Consider the following 13,572-nt stretch of genomic DNA (forward strand, 5'->3'; position numbering starts at 1 on the left):
GATTTTTTTCATACTTTATTTAGATATGTACATATTTACTAATCACCTCAGGCTAAAAATATACAAACCAGTCATTAAATGTTATGTCCTTAAAAAACCACTTGATTCTATGAAATGAGTACCACAGTCCTACAAAACTTGAATGTCATTACAATTTAAAACAGTGTATACATTAGACTGTCAGGGACCCAGACATTTTTCAGAAACTTGAAAAAGATAACTTAGAAAAAAAAATTGAAACTTTAATGTACAATTTATGGCATCTAAGACATTTTAAACCTTCGTAACGGTCTAAATGAAAAATGTTGCCCTACTTCTTTTAAGCAAATTTTCCAACAGACAGTATATGAATACTCATTTGAGAGCTGAGAGTACATGCCTGCAGATACTGTAATCATGCTTGAACTTGATAATTGTCGTTGTGTTAAAGCAGACCATCTCTTGAATCAAGCACTGTCAGCTTTGGGCAGTAAAGAAATAGGAATCAAATACACAATTCCTTTCAAATGTTGTCTCTCAAGCGCCAGTTTTTTCCATCAAAACAGTTTTTCTCTCCAATCGTACTCTGACGGGAGGGAAATTAAACATGTTGACTTCAATGTTGCTGTAACCTTCTATGAAGGCCAGAGGCTGATGGCTGTCCTTCAGTAGCTCCATCCTTGTGACGTTAACCTCCATTAATAGATGGGAGTACATTTTGATTTCGGGATTTGTCGGGTCCATGTCTTCTCTTTTGTCATATCTATTTGAAAAATTTGAAAATGGTGAGTGCTTTAAAAACTTAGTGGCAACTGATATATTGAAAAAAAAAAAATGCACTGACCTCCAGTGTCTGTTCTGCTCCAAGAAGCGGGATACTCCCGTTTCAGCAGCATAGGTGTCGACATGAACAAAGACATCTGAAATAAAAACAAACTTCAAATTGCTTGGTAAACAGTTTTACTTTTTGTTAATACCTAATGAAACATCTCTAAATGATTTTCCAGATATAAACAGTTGGGCTTGATGCTACATTGCTAAGTTCAAATCCTTATCATTAATCACAATTACTACAAATCCTTAAAATGGCTCGAATTTGGGGTACTTTGAAAAAAATATCTAAAGACCGTACAAACCTGCTGTTGATGGCAAAAGCTTGTGAAGTGACTGCAACCCCTGGCCTCCTGGGTAATTATGATGCGAAACGTGGAGAGAAATACTTGAGTACAGCACATTGATCATCAGATGGCTGACGACAACCAAAGAACCCAGTTTGTATATCCAGGATTTCTGGTAGTTGCACAGACTGCAGCACAAAGGGGAAATTTAAACAATTATAAAACTGAAATCTACATTTGCAATTAGGGTTTTAATGAGAAAGATTTATTTTTTTCAAACTTCTCACATGCTAAAATTCAAGTGTCTTTTCTGTTTGCCATTAACAGACACTTGATTGCTAAGTGTTTATTTCTAACTTAATGTTTACATGATTATCCCTAAAGTTTTACTTTTTCCCCCTTACATAAAAGAGCAGCCTCGGGCAGCCACCAAACTGAGCACAGGGAAAGTGTATATGATGAAGCGCAGCTCTTTGTGAGGCAGCAGTGAGTAGAGGAGGATGAAGCCCAATGTGGGCAGCAGCAGCAGCCTCATCCGCCGGTCAAGGAGCCCCAGAGGGACAAACAGTAATGTGCATCCCAGGCCACGGGGCAGTGCAGAGTAGAAGTACCATAGAAAGGGGGAGGTTTACTGAGGAGTGTGTCAAGGAGAAATGAAGACGGAAAAAAACAGATGTACATTTACTAGTGAGCTCTTGTTTTTCTAATTCACTTTAAAGGATATTCCCCAGTTGGAACTTCTGTTGAGGATCGTGTTGAACCATAAAACCTGACCCTCTGGCCACAGAAACATCCTCCAAAAGAAACTGTCAATGGCAACAGTCACAGCTGCGAAATGCAAAGAAAAATAATCAGAATGTAAACCAATTTTTTTGAGCTCAATGTGGTTGGATAATATTCTAACTTCATGTCCTCTTTTGTTATGTCCATAAATCTTTTCTTTTTTCTTCCTCTATACTTCCTGCCTGGCAGCTCCAATCCCAGCAAACTTGTACCAATAAATTCACTATCCTTCTTGATATAAATAAAATATTGTATGATGAATTTTTTTGTAAAATGGAAAAATCTGATTTATAGTTGTATTGCTGACATACAGATTGTGTTAGCGCCCTCCATAAATTATTGTATAAATTATATAGTTAGTGACTTTCAAAGCCTACATAACTTATACACTAATAAAAGGTATAAAGAAATGAAATAACCTAAAATGTTTAAGAAATTCCTTGTTAAAAAAGGTTACCAAAAAAGGCTGCAAATTACATTCAGGACGGACAAAATGAAGTATAAGTGCTGTGTATACTCTAATACATATTAAAACCCCAAATGGGTCTTCTTGATATAATTACATGCGTCTTTATTCCTATTCACGAAACCCTGCTATCTGCATTTTTTATATTCAAAACTCACCCAGTGACAATATCCCAGCAGGTACAGCATAGTATAGCAGTTCCAGCAGTCCGAGCTTACGTCTCACGAGTGATATAAGCAACATGAGACCCAGAAAGATGCAAAGCTCTGACCGGAACACAATGATGACAAAAGCCGAGAGGCTGATGAATCTCCCCGATTTCTGAGCCATCCAAGATGTGAATGCAAGGAGAACTGGAAAGGTAAATGAACACCCATCACACTGTTTGTTTGTTCCAAAATTAGATAGGAAAAGGTAAAAATTCTGATTAGACTATCTTACCTATCGGCAAGGCAAATACATTAGGGAGCGTCCTGGTGCTGTAGAACATTAGGTGAAACTGTGACACACATGACAGACAGAAGAGCCCTGCAACTGTGGAGCCAAACTGCCTCCTCACCTCCCTCTGCATGTGCCACAGTGCACCCATCACACAAACTCCCAAGGAAGCTCGGACTGTAACAGAAGACATTAAAAATGGGTTGAAACCCATCGGTCGGGAGATAAAACTGACATTTAAGAACTCATGCCCGCAATCATCACAACAGATCTGAGTGATTTACCCATTAGTTGTGTGTAAAATTTGGGTGCATCCAGGAGAGACGCCAGAAAAACAGAAGGGGAGCAGAGAATGGCAAGGAACAGGGGCCCGATGAACGTTCGCGGCACAACACCAGGGAACTCATGGTGGTCATACTGAAAGAAATTAAAGGCTCTTATCAACACTTGAATAATCAGATATCAAATTAGAAAGTACAATATCACATAATCTTCATTGGCAGATGAACCACAGTTGGTCACAATTTCTAGGTCCGCACATTCAAAATAATTACCAGACTCAGAATACCTAGTATCCCATTTAGTGGATGAGGCAATCAAATTCTTTTTGATTGTTGGGTTGTTCAGACATATCTTAACATTTTTTTTCAGGTCGTTTCATAATGATTTCTTTCTCTCGAACAATTCTGGGTCATTTACTGTTTTCCTTTCGCAATTTACATTAATTTATTGAGACAATTAAAAATAAATAAATAAATAAATATATAAAGATAGATATTGAGATTAATACCTATTAAAAACATTATATTAATAAAATCTAAATAATTTGTTTGAGTTAAAAATTTTTACCTGTACAGCAGTATTTTTGTCTTTCCCAGCAATTACGACTAAAATGAAATTAAGTCATAACATGCTGTCTGCATTTTGCAAATAAGCATTTAAGCTGTGTATTCTGTAAAGTATTGTTTCGTGTCATATTTCCAAATCTCTATCCAGTTGCAATCATTCATGACTTGTTTGCACAGTTAAGTTAGCTTGTTAGCACAGCATCTGCAACACCTGCTTACCTTGTCAAAATCAAACCTGTGGTAGAGAAGGTCATGCACTGCCTGCAAATTAAAGCTCTCCTCAACTTTGGTGAAGGGACAAATCAATAAATGTAGCAAAGCCACAGAAAGAAGTAAAAGCCACAGTGGAAGCCCCAAAACACTTCTTTTGTCAGCCATGACAGCTACAAGACCACGTCACTTCCGGTCTGCGTCTGCTATCGTATATACTTGTTTCTGTCTGTAAGATATATATTTTTTAAATCATTTGTTCAATACATTGTCAATATATTTAAATTTTTTTTTTTTTGCTAGAGTTAGAAAACAACCTTATTTTAATACGAAAAATTTCCTTCGTGAATTTTCCACGTGAGGAAGCCTCTTTTTGTCCCGCGCGTGGCGGCCTATGATTGGTCACTATGGTGATTGACAGGAACATAGAGCCTATCAACGCAAGCCACAATTCGACCCGAGAGGCTGACGCGGAAAACTAAAAACTCATCTTTTTTTTTCGTACAGCCGGCATGTAAATAGTACTCAGCTGCGCTTTGCATACAAACATCATCATTTATTTGATGAAAGGAAGAGGTGATTTAGATGTCTCCGGGTCGCACAGGACTCTATTCCCAGTGACGAGCTCGTCGGAGAGCAGTTGAAGCGTGTGTACTGATATGAACCAGAATTGATCGGCTGAGATGCTGTCCTCCACTCCACTGCTACCGTGGCTTTTGTCCTGTCTGGCTCTTATTTTACTTTTTAACTCTACCAACGCCAAGAAGGATATGAAAAGCGCCTGCGAAACCTGTCGGAAAATCACGGAGAATTTCAACAAGGTCACACCTTTTGTCTTGAGTTTCTCTGGTTCGAAATGAATGGGATGAGTTTAATGAGTGCTATGTATAAAAGGCCTTAATTGTATTTTCTCTTATTGCATATTCACTCTCCTTCTAGTCAAACAACGGTTGATTTTTCTTTTTTAATTTAAATTTTTTTGTGTGTGTTTCAGGGTTTTGAAAGAACCACTAAACAAAACTTTGGTGGGGGCAACACAGCCTGGGAGGAGAGGAAACTATCCAAATATGAGACAAGGTGAGACAGAATCGGCCTGACCTGTCCTAACTCCAGGTCAACCTGCCCTTCAGCTGCAAACTAACACTCAATATCTGGAGTCAGCCCAGATATCTTGTAGTAAAGAAGAGATAAACACTGTGTTTCATGATTCATTCACTTAATGTACAGCAAGTGTTTATATGCATCATAGCTGACTCAATATTTGACTAGAGTGAGCGCTTTAGGAGAATAAATTTTACTTTCAGCATCTTTTGTCTTCATGTAAACAACAGTGTTTACCTTTATGTGTGAGGAACATAATGTACCAGACACACATAATGGATGATCAGAATATGCTTTCTGCTTGGTGAATTCCACTTGTTGCAAAAATTCAAGTAATTTCTTTGTTGATAATTCCAGACTCAAGAGTTCTTATTGACATTATACAAGCAAAGCAAAATTTTTGAGGGACACATTGCTAGGCATAAGGAAGAGGCACAAATGTTATAAAATAAAAAAAAATTGAATAAATATTGGCAATTTTTTTTGTATTGTTTTGCCATTTATTTAATTCTGCCTTTTTTTGTAGTTACTACTGATACTTTCCCTTGTGATCCTGTTAAACATTTACATGGGTTTAGAATTTAATCAAACAAGAAAATAATTGGCAGAAATAGAGGTAAAACCAATAGCAAATTCATTTTGTTAATGTTAGTCGGCTCTACCAATAGTTTTCTCGATGTGAGATGGATTCAAATGTTCTATTATTCACTTGGTTACATTATACTGATATTCTGTAACCTACAGTTGAATTTCACTTTAATGTGAAACATTTATTCTCATCATTTGACGGGCCAGGGCTTTTCTTACAACCAGTGAAATATCAATGAAAAATAATTTGATTTGACATTTTGACAATGATGGAACACTCACTACTTCCCTTTATAATTGACCTATCTGCTACACATGTTGTCCCGACTGCTGTATTTGCAGTGAGATTCGTCTGGTGGAGATCCTAGAGGATCTGTGTGACAGCAGCAGCTTTGAGTGCAACCAAATGGTAGAAGAGCACGAGGACCATTTTGAGACATGGTGGTTCAAGAGGTGTGTGTGTGTGCATGTGTGTTGATCAAAGTTACTAGTGTCTGAATTAATGTAACTGAGTAAGTTACAGTATAATTTTGACTCAAGGTTCAGTGTTAAAACAAAAGGATCAAAAATGTGGTCTACATTTAAAGCTCTGTTGACTTAAGTGTTTCTAGGATCCTGTTGATATTTTTTTTTTCTTTCAATATTTGTCCTAATGCAATGCAGGAAAACGAAACATCCTGATTTACATAAATGGTTCTGCATTGAGACCATCAAAGTATGCTGTCCAAAAGGAACATTCGGGCCAGACTGCAATGGTGAGCAAAAATATGACATATTATCATATAAAACCAGACAAAATGTTGCATTTAGCAGTTTCTTTACCTATTTACTGTTAGAACCCCTTAGGAGGTGCTCAGTGTTTAAGGTGAAAATTGTACTTCTGTTTGTTACTGAAGCCTGTGTGGGGGGCGCTGAAAAACCCTGCCATGGAAATGGGATTTGTGACGGGGACGGAACACGCGGCGGGAATGGGAAGTGCAGCTGCGATCACGGTTATAAAGGAGAATTCTGCCTCGATTGCATTGACGGCTATTTCAATGAAGTGCGGAACGACACCTTCTCCTTATGCTCAGGTAGGATTCCACAAGTGCAGCTGCCTCAAGTGTTCTCTTGTGTAGTGACGTGCCGTTTAAGTAAATTTGTCTTCCAATGGCTGCAGAATGTCACACTTCCTGCAAGACCTGCACCGGGGCAACCAACCAGGACTGTGATGACTGCAAGGAAGGCTGGGAGGATGATGAGCAAGAAAACTGTGTTGGTAAGAGGACAGTAATTTCAAGACTAAGAGGAGTCTTTCTGGGGCGGACTATATGGTTTTGTATTTACTAATATAGAGACACCTTGTGATTATTGTACCTCTGATATGCTTTTGCACAACTACATTGTGTACACATGGGGATACATTCAAGGAATCCAAAGGGTTTGTGTTGGATCATATTTCCCTGTAAAACAAAATAAGTTCTTTGCTGTTCTTAGGAACATAGCATAAAAGGCAGTGTGTGTAAAAAAATAGCAGAAATATAAGCTCTGCAGAAAAGTAAAAGATGTTGATATAATAGTAATACATTTTATTTGAGCAGAAAAGTCTATAAAGTAAGACAGCATTAATTTCTATGATCTATAAGAATAACATAGTTGAAATAAATTACACAATAATAGTACTTAATGCCACTTTCTTGACTATTGTGTCAGGGACAGTGATTGTTGTTCTAATTAAGAAATACATGATGATAATAAATCATGCAAACAGAAAGTGTGCAAAGATGGCACCCCATGAATATTCTGAGGTAGTTCATGGCTGTTTGACAAGTATTGAGTGTGCGAATTGTAATGCAAACCTTCAAGTGCAGCTGATTAATCAGAGGTAGTTCATGATTGTAAACTCCTGTCAGCTGTTCAGGAGTCTGATGGCAGCGGGGCAGAAGGAGTTGTCCAGTTTTGAGGTCCTACATTTTCTACTTCTGTACCTCTAACCTGAAGGTAGAAGTGTGGGTTTGATGATGGTTTATTGAGGGTGGAGGCAGTGGTTGATGAACTGCAGAGAGGGTAGATGAGTCCCGGTGATCATCCCTGCAGTTTTCACCATGAGCTGCAGGTGCCCGTAGTCCACAGTTAGTTTGTTTTGTGTGTCTTAAAACACCTTGTGATAGTTTCATGCATTTTTTTCCCTACACCATACTGCTATGTGTCTATTACCTACATGAAAACCAACTATACTATAGTATTTGAAAAGCAGCCTATCAAAGCATATTTGCAAAACACATGTATTTGTCAGTTTCTTTTCATCTTGTTTAAGGAGTAGTTTATTTGAAAGTACTCTTAAGCATATCTGGAACATCCTACCAGGCAAAACTCCCCTGTGCAGATTCCACTCAGCCATATTTTTCAGTGCATGTTTGAATATATTAATAATTCTACTGAGAGTGTTTTAATACAACCTAATAATTTATGGATAAGAATTCTCAAGATGTTAACCTTTTGTAAACTTTTCTTTTTGTGTACAATTTGGATATCTGTCAGTAATCATCCTTGCAGGTGGCAACAGAAATATAGGTCAAATGGAATTGAAATTATCTCATTGATTTGTTGTGCTGTACTATTATCTATAAAGCTAGATACTAGTATCAATTGACTTATGCTTATTGAATTGCACCCTCTTGCAATGATTTGTAAGGCTATTTAAAATCAATTTATATGTACTGTATTGTCAAATTGGCCTGGTAATGCATTTTGATCATTTGGTTGTATGAGCCGCACGCACCTAATCTCATTGTGATCTATCTTATGTGTTGCAGACATAAATGAGTGCTCCACAGACCCTTCCCCTTGTAAAGAAGACCAGTACTGCCTAAACACCGAAGGATCGTATTCCTGCAAGGGTGAGAGTATGCATTTGATACATCCCACATAAGGCTACCTTACAATTTTTTTATTTTATTTTAGATAAATCTGCCAATCATTGATACAAAGTGGGTCCATCTTGTGGGCTGTCTTGAAAACTGGTATGATTTTTAAACAATAGTTAAGTAACACAACACTGACTAGCCTAAAGGAATCTTGCTCTCTGTAGGCTGCAGGTTCACATCTTGAAATAAAGCGTTTTTCTAACTTCAGCTGAAGTCATCTCATGGCTTTGAATCTGGAGAAAAATAGCTGTTGATAACACTCATGTAATCTATGTGTGTGTGTGTGTGTGTGTGTGTGTGTGTGTGTGTTTGATCTTTGAAGCTTGTGACAAAGTTTGCTCTGGATGTACCGGACCCGGAGCTGATAAGTGCCAGAACTGTGCCAGCGGGTACCAGCTCACAGAGGGTGCCTGCACAGGTAGGGGATTTAAAATAAAGAGGCAGAATGGGAAGAGTTTTGATTATCAAGGTTAATCATTCATGCTGGAAGAATAACTGAGTCTCATGTGTCAGAAGTCATAAACTTTAGTGCTTTTAATTTTTGCCCAAGTTGATCGAAACACAGTTGATTGCCTATTTGATATGATAATTAGGATAAAATTTGGTTGAAAAATAAAATCACCAATGCCTGTAGTCCAAAATTCCACATAAAAAAAAGCAAGAGATTGCATTGCAGTCTCTTGCTTTTTTTAAATCTTTTATTTTTTTATGGCAATGTCTGTGTTAACAGGACTTCCACACTTTTAATTAAGAATATAAATTCAACGTGACAGCTCTTTTTAAATAAAACAAGTTCAGTGCGGGAAGAACTGATACAACTCAAATACCACAAAGGTTACAGGGCTACAGTGTATAAATGAACTTAGGGCTCACATGTGAAGGACAACATGAGGGAGAGAGTGAAGAAAAGATCTGTCTTCCTACATACTTAGAATCAATTCCCGACAAGTTGCCAATTTAACTTGTCTGACACCGTGCATTAATCTTTCAACCGAGAGCATACCCTGCAGGAAACTACAGTAACTTGATGTTCTGAGTGGCTCAAAAGATTCAAAGATCCAGTACAAAGTGACATCACGGAGATCTTTGTGTGTGTCCCTGTGATGTGACTTCGCAGCTTCTCTTTTCACAGTATGAATCTACATCTGTTTTTTCTTTTTGCCCAAACACACACACCCATTCATACACAGCGTTTTCTCAGTAGAAAAATGGCATCAAAGTCACTGTCTGTATTTGACCGTAAAACATCAGTGTTGTTGTCACCTTTTTTTCTGTTTATCACATAAAATAATACTTTGCCCTAAGTGCTAGCTGATATTGAAGTTTATATTATACCAGATTATTAAATATTTCATATTTACAGCGTCATGTGACAAAACATCTCAGTTTGACTAGTGTATTGTTGTTGACTCCCTCCTCATATGAGGCTGTTTTACATCACATCACCCCATTCCAAAGCAAATCTTATTCTGAACTGTTATATCCTTCTCAGGCATAAACTCAAGTGAAACTTTAAACAGAACACAGGGGGTCGCTGCAGGTTTCTCAGTTTTATTCTGGATATATCCATCAGGTCTGCAGGGTAAAACCAAATATTATACCCCAATTATTTAGCTTTTGGGGACGGGGAGATGTCTTAATTGGAGAAAGTTTAGCTTCCATGGAAACTGCACTCCAAAGTTGCACACCAAGCTGTACTCAAATGTCTTACTGCACTGCCAACATTGTTCATATTCATATTTATAATAATGTTTACACTATCATTATTTCTTATCTATACATATCCAAATGCACTGCAGACAGCGAAGTAGGAATTTCACTGTATGGGGAATCACGTTTCTACACTGCATGTGACAGTAAACACTTTAAATCTTGAACAGTTGAGACACTATGGAAGAAGATGCTGTAAAATACAAGTGGTCCTCATATGGGTAATTTCTTTCTTGAGAAACTAAGATCGTAGTTCCTTTTCCTTTCACTGTTGCTCATTCAGTGTTAGAGATACGAGTGTTTTTTCCTAAGAATTCAATTTTTTTTTTTTTTTTCCATTAATTTATTTTTTGTATCTTTTCCAAATCTTAAAGGATTATTATTGTGCTTGGTAATGTTCTTTTTCCTACCATATCACAAATTTTGATTTGAAGTATTTGTCGTGTGATTATTCTCTTGTTGATTTTTATATAATTTTTTTTTAAATATTTTCTACTAGACATCGATGAATGCTCCCAGCCAGAGCCAGTATGCACACAAGAGCATGAGGAGTGTCTGAACAGTCAAGGAAGCTACACATGCATCTGTCCAAGTGGCTACGAGGAGCAAAACGGCGAGTGTGTACAGAAACCAGAGCCAGGTGAGCATCAAGTGTTTATCTTATTTTATTCTGAAATGACCGTGATCTTAGATCTATCCATTTTATTTACTACTAGACCTGGAACTATAAACAAGTTCTAAACATGTTGGATAAGATAGGCTAAATATAAATGGGTCTTTGGAAAGTTTTTTCACTTGTGGTATTTTGGAGAACTGGGTTTTAGACCTATGACCTCCTATCGCCAAGAATATCAGTACTGTCTATATATAGAAAATACACTGGCAAAAATGTAAATGTTTGTACTTATTCATTCATTTTTAATGCCCAAAGAAGAAATCCAGTTTGCTTTCTGTGACATGAAATGATCCCAAAATCCATGGTTCTCTATGACCACAAGAGGCCGCCATACCTTTCATTTCATAACTGTCTTGTCTGAGTCACTGTTGCTTTTCGGTACCATATTCCCTCATACTCTAACTGATGAAAAAAATAAATAAAAAATAAAAATGAAAAAGATTGAGATCTGAAAATCAGCTGGTTAATTTCAGTCCAGATGTCAGAAATAAGTTTTTGAATTAATTGGGGGGAAACTTTTTAAAATGGAGAATTTCTGAAAAGGGAATGCCATAATTTTTCTTTTTAATTGTGCTTGTTATGTAGGAGACTATTACAATTAATAAACCTGGTCATTGAAGGGCCTTCTTGAGTTTGAGTCGGGTTTTAGATGCGCACAGAAATATTGCTGACAAACCTCCTGACGCCCCTTCAGTTGATTTTGTATACTTAGGAAGGTTGGCTTCATTCGCACAAATACACAGTACAGAAAATAAGAATTATAAAAACAAAACCAATAAGGTTCTCGCATTTCTGCGTTTCTGCTTCTGCTTTTGGCTATTCTGTTCAGTGGTTGCCACAGCAAAACACCTGCCTCCATCTAACCCTATTCTCTGCATCCTCTTCTTCCACACCAACCCTTTTTATCCCCTCCGTAAAGCTTCTTTTTGGACTTCCTTTAGGTAGTTCCAACCTCAGCGTCCTTCTACAAATATATTCACTATTCCCCTGTACATGTCAAAATCATCTCCGTATGGCCTCTTTTGATTTTTTTTTTTTTTTTATCTCCAATGCATCTGACATGTCCCTCTGACGGACTCATCAGATCCTATCCGTCCTTGTCAATCTGCAAAAGAACCTCAACAACTTAATCACCTCTACCTGCAGTTCTGCCTCCCGTCTTTTTTCCTCAGTGCCGCTGTCTCTTAAGACATAAAAGATCGCAGGCCTCAACACTTTCACTACGGGGTCCCTAAAGATCTTCACTATTCTTCCATTGTCTTTAGAAAAAGAGGAGGAACCAGGAGCAACCGAGACAGCCTCCAGTCCACACGGGGAGCTTTGATGTAAACAGTGGGACCTATCAGGAAGAATTTTTCGGGATTTGGGAATATGACGCTGATCTTTTTCGCAATTGTTTCCAACATGCACTTAGTGTCCAAGGTACACCTTAGCCACATCGTCCTTCTATCGGGCCCTCAAATCCGGTGTTTTCTATCAGAGAATCGTGACCTCAAGCACAAGAGACATTTTATTTCTGTTGCATTGTTGCTTTTCAAAGTACCACTTTTCTTTATTTGTTGTATGGTTTTAAAGAAGTAAAGTTGTTCAAATAAAGTAAATATTGATACTGATACATATTGATACCAATGTCAAGAACATGTCTTCTCTTCTTGTACCTTCTCACAGTACCCGAATCCTACACAAGAAAAAGCTACAGTGTTAAAACTGCCTCCAGGTTCCTCTGAGGTTGTGGAAATGTAAGAATGTTGAGCTCAAACTGAGCAAGTCCTAAAATTAGCCCAAAAGAATCATGTGGTCGGCTGACATCTCTTTCCTCTCTTCAATATCCTGAGACATACAGATACATACAAGACTCATGCCTTGTCTTGCAAATGATTGAAAGAAAATTATTCACTAGACCAGAGCACTCTCTTCCGTATCTCTATGCATAAGGTTTGATAGTTGCGTGTCCCTGTAAAAGCGTTTTCTGCAGCAGCCATGTTACCGAGCGGTTAGCCCCGATTGGTTTCGAACAAGCTGGTCAATACACAATAGCCACGTGTCATGAACCTTGGTCATCAGCCAATATCAACTCCTCTTCCAGCTGGCAGGTACGAACCACTGCTCTGCTCAATGATTATTGGTAAGGTGATGAGGTTCTCCACTGGAGCTAGCTATCAGCCCTTTTCTATCTTGTGTTACACCAATTTGTGTCTTGATGGCTAATGCTTGCAGTCATTGCCACCAGACGACGATTTTAATGATGTGCCTGGCGTATACAGATAGAAACTGTTGTGAGACAAGAAATTGGTCAAAGGTTGTGTGGTAGTGACCGGAGTTTGCCACACGATGGCTGTCAAGGCATTGTTATGCAGCAACGCGCGGTGCTTGAAACAAGACACAGGTTAAATCACAGCGTCTGAGTATTTGACGGACTCAACGGGACTTTTCATTGTTTCCATTAAGCTCTGTTTAATTTCATCTCTCTTAACATCTGAGGATTTAGTGGCAATTTGCTAAATTATTTGGTGAACCTTCATACAAATAACAGCTTTTGATTCATTATGATAATCTGGGAGGGGTCAGATTTTGTACTGATAAGAGATGTGCTTAAAGTATTCAGAGTTCATGGTGGAATATAAATTATTCAACAGTTTTACCTCATAACCCAGGAAATGTTCTTGTCTCTGACATGTTTTTGGCTTTTGAAAACCGTTATCATATTGGAATTAAAGTGCTTTTGGGGGAAAACCGTCTTCTGGTCCGT

The 13,572-nt window shown here is 37.9% G+C and overlaps 2 protein-coding genes across 2 annotated transcripts; one reads left to right on the forward strand and one right to left on the reverse strand.

Annotated features, from left to right (window-relative positions):
* Positions 1-43: 43 nt before the first annotated feature.
* On the reverse strand, positions 44-4,010 carry alg12 (ALG12 alpha-1,6-mannosyltransferase). The gene is made up of 9 exons (XM_086147008.1): positions 3,852-4,010; positions 3,069-3,201; positions 2,788-2,961; positions 2,505-2,699; positions 1,821-1,925; positions 1,502-1,724; positions 1,116-1,285; positions 824-899; positions 44-742 (listed from the first exon to the last, which is right to left on the reverse strand). The coding sequence occupies exons 1-9, from the start codon at positions 4,008-4,010 to the stop codon at positions 517-519; spliced, it is 1,461 nt and encodes a 486-aa protein (XP_086003134.1). The 3' UTR covers positions 44-516.
* A 323-nt stretch (positions 4,011-4,333) lies between these two features.
* Positions 4,334-12,438, forward strand: creld2 (CRELD disulfide isomerase 2). The gene is made up of 10 exons (XM_086146162.1): positions 4,334-4,663; positions 4,837-4,919; positions 5,874-5,984; positions 6,195-6,286; positions 6,428-6,604; positions 6,691-6,789; positions 8,327-8,410; positions 8,760-8,855; positions 10,647-10,787; positions 12,089-12,438. The coding sequence occupies exons 1-10, from the start codon at positions 4,526-4,528 to the stop codon at positions 12,145-12,147; spliced, it is 1,080 nt and encodes a 359-aa protein (XP_086002288.1). The 5' UTR covers positions 4,334-4,525; the 3' UTR covers positions 12,148-12,438.
* The last annotated feature ends 1,134 nt before the right edge of the window (positions 12,439-13,572 follow it).

This window comes from Fistularia commersonii, chromosome 5 (genome assembly GCF_037954325.1).
Source record: "Fistularia commersonii isolate RoL2024-O1a breed Wild chromosome 5, RoL_Fcom_v1.0, whole genome shotgun sequence".
NCBI classification, from domain to species: domain Eukaryota; kingdom Metazoa; phylum Chordata; class Actinopteri; order Syngnathiformes; family Fistulariidae; genus Fistularia; species Fistularia commersonii.

Bases quoted from the DNA above. Each gene is read 5' to 3' on its own strand.
- alg12 (XM_086147008.1), bottom strand. From the start codon at position 4,010: ATGGCTGACAAAAGAAGTGTTTTGGGGCTTCCACTGTGGCTTTTACTT. The intron at 1,926-2,504 runs GTGAGTTTTGAA...TGCATTTCGCAG, and splicing joins TGCTGGGATATTGTCACTGG to CTGTGACTGTTGCCATTGAC. The intron at 1,725-1,820 runs TATCCTTTAAAG...CTCCTCAGTAAA, and splicing joins CAGAAGTTCCAACTGGGGAA to CCTCCCCCTTTCTATGGTAC.
- creld2 (XM_086146162.1), top strand. From the start codon at position 4,526: ATGCTGTCCTCCACTCCACTGCTACCGTGGCTTTTGTCCTGTCTGGCT. The intron at 4,920-5,873 runs GTGAGACAGAAT...CTGTATTTGCAG, and splicing joins CTATCCAAATATGAGACAAG to TGAGATTCGTCTGGTGGAGA. The intron at 6,790-8,326 runs GTAAGAGGACAG...TATGTGTTGCAG, and splicing joins TGAGCAAGAAAACTGTGTTG to ACATAAATGAGTGCTCCACA.